General features: G+C 50.0%; 1 protein-coding gene across 3 annotated transcripts in view; it reads left to right on the top strand.

The window, feature by feature from the left end:
- Positions 1-1,224: 1,224 nt before the first annotated feature.
- Spindoc (spindlin interactor and repressor of chromatin binding) overlaps positions 1,225-5,652 on the top strand; it is a 23,254-nt gene continuing 18,826 nt past the window's right edge. The window contains exon 1 of one of the 3 annotated variants that reach the window (XM_031389543.1): positions 1,225-1,590. In XM_031389543.1, the coding sequence (XP_031245403.1) occupies positions 1,461-1,590 (130 nt within the window). In that variant the 5' untranslated portion in view covers positions 1,225-1,460. The remainder of the gene's footprint in view (positions 1,591-5,652) is intronic. The other 2 variants (XM_031389544.1, XM_031389545.1) reach the window with 2 other exon arrangements.

Raw genomic sequence — 5,652 nt, 5'->3', positions numbered from 1 at the left:
AACAACAAAACAAAAAAAACAGCAGAGACTACCTGGAGGCTTTGGGCAAAAAGCAAAGAACAGCCTTCAGGTAGGAACTAGCCAGGCCTAGGAAATAGCGTCGTTTGGAATATCTTTGAAGTACTGGATACATTTCAAAATAGCAGAAATTTCCTTAATTCCTTATGTTCTAGCCGCTGTATGTGATGTTAGCTCAGACTTTTAATCCTTGCGCCTGGGAAACAGAGGGAGGAGGTGTAGGGCAACCAGAGCTACACAAATTCCAGGTCAGACTGACATCAAAGTGAGTCCTTATCTCAACAAAATAAAAGCTGGTGATGCAGGTGTAGGGTGTTGGACATGCCTCAGGCACACACACACACAATATACCGTAAGAAAACTGTTTCTCTTCTCTCCCCTAGCCTCCTACATCAACCAGAATTGTTTCTGGGCTGATAATTACTGTTGGTAGCACTTAAAATCAGAATTTTTAGTGCCAGACATTTTTGCTGTTTCTCAGCTGAAATCTGAGTGTGTCTGTGTGTTTGGTGGTGTGGCGGGGGACGGGGGGGGGTGTTCTGTAGAAGTGTAAGTGCCCATTGTGACAGCCTTCACTCAGGCACGAATTGCCAGGCAGCAGCGCCATGGCAACGGGATCCCAGTCTTGGAGGCTCTCAGGGGATTTGCTGTGTCCTGGGAAAAGGCCACACTCTCTGGACTCACGCTTTTTTTTAAAAAAAACTTAAATGATATCCACCGGGAAGCGGTTTACACACGCCCACACGCCACTCCAGTCCTCTTCGTCTTCTAGAATCTTTGTTTAGGAGGATCCAAAGTAATTTTTTTTTTTTCTCCCTAAAGCGTGTGTGCTAGTAGAAAGGAACGAGGCCCAAAGGAATTAGAAGAGATGCTGTCTCCACACTTCTGAACCTATCTATGTATCCTTCCCACATCCCCGCCGGTCTTTTCTTGTCTGTGATGCCTTCCAGGCGGCTAGTCGAGGGAAAGCCAAGAAGCAAGATGCCCAGCAGCCCCGCAGCACCTTCCCGCCAGCCATTGGTGGGGCTACCCTACCGGGTCCCAAAGGCTGCGGGCGCCGCTCCCAGGAAGACTCCAGGCTTCGCCGCGGAGCAAGCCGGCCAGAGACAACGCGCAGCCCAAGGTTCTGGCCCAGACCTGTGGCTGGGGCGGGACTGGGGGCGTGTCCTCACGTGATTGGCCAGCCTGGCCCAGAGGCGGGACTGCCGGACGGACGCTGACAATGAGCCTCCATAAAAGGGAGCGGCGGGGTTGGGGGCCCCGGATCGAACCCTCCCCGCCCGGGGTCGTGACGCGTTGAAGCCCGTGGCTGGCGAGGCGGCGGGTGAGCTAGGCGGGCCGCGGGCCCGGCGTGGTCCGGGGCAGGAGGCGGCCGCCACAGGCGGCGCGCCGAGCTCTGTGCGCCGGTCCTCGGCTATCGGGTCGCCCTTCTTCGCCTCGCCATGGCCCTGAGAGCCGAGGGCGCCGCGGCTCTGGATTGCTTCGAGGTGAAGCTCAAGTGTGAGGAAGGGGAGGATGACGAGGAGGCCGTGGTGGTGGCCGTGATCCCGCGGCCCGAGCCGATGCTCCGAGGTGAGGGGGGGGAACCTCACTTCCGCTTGGTGGTCGAGGACTAGATCTCCGGCCCCCGGTCCCCAGGCTCTTCCCCCGGCCGGCATCTGCAGCCTCACAGGGCCCTTCTCGGGCCGGTCCGCGGCTAGGGCGCCCTCGGTCCTCCCCCACCGGGTTTGGAAACCAGGCCTCTCGGAGCCCCCTTCCGTCCGCCGCCCCTCCCCCGCTCGGGGTCTAGAGCCTTCCATCCACCGCGAAGGAGCGCTTCAGGTCTTCCGGTTCCCTGCGCCCCCTCGGGCCCGGAGAAGAGGCCGGATTCCCAGTGCAGTGGTTTGTGCGCGGCTGTTGTCTCCCGGTTCCGGTCTCTTTCCTAGGCCGAGGGGCGACCAGGCCTCTAGGCCCCAGGCTAGTCGTCGCCCATAGTGATAACGGTGGTGAAGGCTCGCGCGGCAGGCCACCTCCAGAAAGGGAAAATAAGAGCCCATTAAGTAGAACGCTCCTCCTGTCCTCAGTCCTCCAGGCCTTCTGTGGTAGGAGCCACAGGTGTCAATTCTAAAACCCGGCGTTTGAATGGAATTGGTAGTAGCACCCAGTTTGAGAAGAGCGGGACTTGCTTGGGGGTGGGTAACAAGCCATCTACTTGGAGATTAGTCACCAAAGGAGGTGTTTGAGGGACAATCTGGGAATCTCTCTCCTCCCTTCCTCCTTCCCCAGCCTCTCTGTGGAGAAAACAAAGAGCTACCTTTGTGGAAGACAATTAGTCATGAAAAATGCAAATATTTCCTTGTGGTTGAATACCTGTTTCTCTGCTGCAGGACAGTACCCAAAAGAGATTGAGAACTAAATTGGTCATTGTGTTTCTTTAACTTAACTCTTTCTTAGAGATTGGAGGGAAGGTTAGAACGTTCGGGGGTGGGGGAAAGGCCACATTTCTCTCAATGTGCATCACACAGGTTCTCTTTTTACTTGTGCTGATTTAAAGAGTGCTTACCAGGTTGGCTTCATCACTGTTAGGAGGAAATAGACATCTACAGAGGTTCGTTCTTCAACTTTATCGGGCAGCTACATAGGCCAAGCATTTTTCAGGCAGAGGTGGGAGTGGTAACAGTGGGGAACAGGGTGAAACCCTGCTCTTAAATATACATCCCAGTGGCAGCCAGCAGGTAAATATAGAACTGTAGTATGTTAGGTGGCAGTGAGTTCTCTTTTATTCTGTGTGCGTCTGTGTCTGTCAGTTATGGCAGGTGTAAAGAGGTCAGGACTACTTCTGGGAGTCAGCATCATGTAGGATTGGATTTGCACATCAGGTTTGGCATAAGAGCTTTCTTTTACTAACCCAGTCTTTTAGAGACTACAGATGCAGGATAAAAGAGAAATGAGGGTCTAGTTAGAATTTGTTTCTCTTAAGTTGTTAGGAAAAGTGTCTCTAGTAAGAATGGAAGAGCGGGCAGTGGTGGCGCAAGCCTTTAATCCCAGCACTTGGGAGGCAGAGGCAGGCGGATTTCTGAGTCTACAGACAGGCCAGCCTGGTCTACAGAGTGAGTTCCAGGACAGCCAGGGCTATACAGAGAAATCCTGTCTCAAAAAAAAAAAAAGAAAGAAAGAAAGAGAATTTAGAAGACCAAGTGGAAAGATTCTAGAGGCCTCTTGGCCTAGGCACAAGGTCTAGGAAGATCTGGAGTATGAGAAAGTGGATGGGTTCAAACTATAATTCTTTGGGCTCAGCATAGTTGTGCACATCTTTAATTCTGTCACTCAGGAGGCAGAAGCAGGGAGAATTGGGGCTTTCAGGTCACCCTAGTCTATATAGTTACAGGCCAACCAGAGCAATAATGAGAGAGTGGTTTTTTTTTTTTTTCAAAGAAAAAAAGTGATTTGTTTGTTTGTTTTGTCTTAGTTATTTTTCTGTTGTGACAAACACCATGACCAATGCAAAGTATAAACAAAGGGCATTTGTGGGACTTCCTGGCATACACCTTTAAATCTTAGCACTTGTGAGGTCCAAGGACAGCCAGGGTTATGTAGGAAAACACAATCTCAAAACACCAAAACTATAGTTTTTTTTAAAGTTGGGTGTTTAGGATTAGAGTCCATGACCGTCATGGCTAAAAGCATGGCAGCAGGCAGGCATGGTTCTGGGGCAGTAGCTGAGAGCTTAACCTGTTTCACACACAAGGCAGAGAGAACAGGAGCTAAGTGGGGGAGGCAGAGAGAAAGGACATATGTGCTAACTGGGAATGGCATTAGGCATTTAAAAGCTCAGAGCCTACCCCTAGAGATGTACCACCTCTAACAAACCACACCTTCTAATTCTCCTCAAACAGTTCCACTAACCATGGACCAGGCATTCATGAGCATGAGTCTTTTGGGGGCCATTCTCATTCAAACTGCCTCGGACTTGCTATTGGAAAGTGGAAGGATTATCTGCCAGTTTACTGAGACAGACTGCTGCGGGGTAGACTTAGAAGATTGGGAATAGGCTTTGAATATTAAGTTCAGTGTCTCTTATGGGCTCTGGGAGCATGATTAGCTAAGAAGTTGGATATCTACATCTAGAATTCTCTTAGGTGCCTTGCCAGGGTATAAATATGAGTTGCCAAGCCTGATGAGCAGGCTTGTAATTTGAGTTACTCAGGAGGCTGATGCAGGAGGATCACAAATTCTCGGCCAGCCTGGATAGTAGATCTTGTCTCAAAAAGTAAAAAAGATAGCCATGAATAGAGTTCATTGACAGAATACTCAACTAACTACCAAGTACAAGTATATATGGCCCCTCAGTCAGTCCCACTGCTACTGAAGTAAAGTATGAGAGTTGTCAGAAGGCAGCAAGTGAGAATTACCCAAAGGAGGAGGCCAAAGGGATCAAAGAGCTGAGGTCAATCCCTTGTCATTGATGTCTAGTGCTGTTGGTGCTTGAGATTTAGACACAGACATCTGTTGAGGGCTTGTACTGTGCTGTGGAGGAAACATGCCACAGAGGGAAATGAGATGGTCACCTTGGGGTTGCAGCTTCTGTGGGGAGTTGAGAAAATAGTCTTCAGTGTGATTTTCTAAAGGGGAGGGAAAAGACCCGGGTAGGTGACAAGAGGAGGAACAAAAAGAGAAGCAAAAGCACATAGTTTCCTGTATGCTTTTGAGTAGCAGAAGTCAAGTTTAAAAAGGTGACTTTGTGGAAGTACAAGCTGGGCCTGTTGACCTTCATGAGCCCTGGTTTAGGAGAAGTAGGGGAAGAAGACAAGTTGACATTAGGGGTCCTGTCACATGGAACCTGGACTGCTCCAGAAGCTCCCTCTTCCTAGGTCGTAGTTGGCAGAGAAGGAGTTAAAGTACTTAGGGATCACAGGCACCTGACAGAAGAGAACCAGGCTGCCTCTAAATTGATCATTTCTGCTCTGAAGGAGCTTTTTGCATCTGCAGAGATCTGGAAACACAAGCTGAAGGGGCACGGCTCTCATTGCACATGCTTCACCCTAGAAAAGGAAGGCTGGTTGTAAGAGATGCTTGACCGCCAGTTGATGGTGGTGCACGCCTTTAATCCCAGCACTTGGGAGGCAGAGGCAGGAGGATTTCTGAGTCCAAGGCCAGCCTGGTCTAAAGAGTGAGTTCTAGGACAGCCAGGGCTACACAGAGAAACCCTAAGATGATTGTCTTAGTTAGGGTTTTACTGCTGTGAGCAGACACCATGACCAACACAACTTGTAGACATTTAATTGTGACTAGCTTGCGGGTTCAGAGGTTCAGTCCATTATCATCAAGGTGGGAGCATGGCAACGTCCAGGCAGGCAAAGTGTAGGCAGAGCTGAGAGTTCTACATCTTCATCTGAAGGCTACTAGAAGACTAGCTTGCAAGCAGCTAGGACAACGGTATTAAAGCCCACTCCCACAGTGACACACCTACTCCAACAAGGCCACACCTCCTAATAGTGCTACCTCCTGGGCCAAGCATATATACAAATTATTACATTGATCAAATTTAGTATTTTCTTTTTTCTTTTCTTTTTTAAAGATTATTTATTGCCAGGCGGTGGTGGTGCACGCCTTTAATCCCAGCACTTGGGAGGCAGAGGCAGGAGGATTTCTGAG

This window comes from Mastomys coucha, unplaced genomic scaffold (assembly GCF_008632895.1).
Source record: "Mastomys coucha isolate ucsf_1 unplaced genomic scaffold, UCSF_Mcou_1 pScaffold21, whole genome shotgun sequence".
In the NCBI taxonomy this organism is placed as follows: Eukaryota; Metazoa; Chordata; class Mammalia; order Rodentia; family Muridae; genus Mastomys; species Mastomys coucha.
This window is presented reverse-complemented; position numbering and strand designations above follow the sequence as displayed.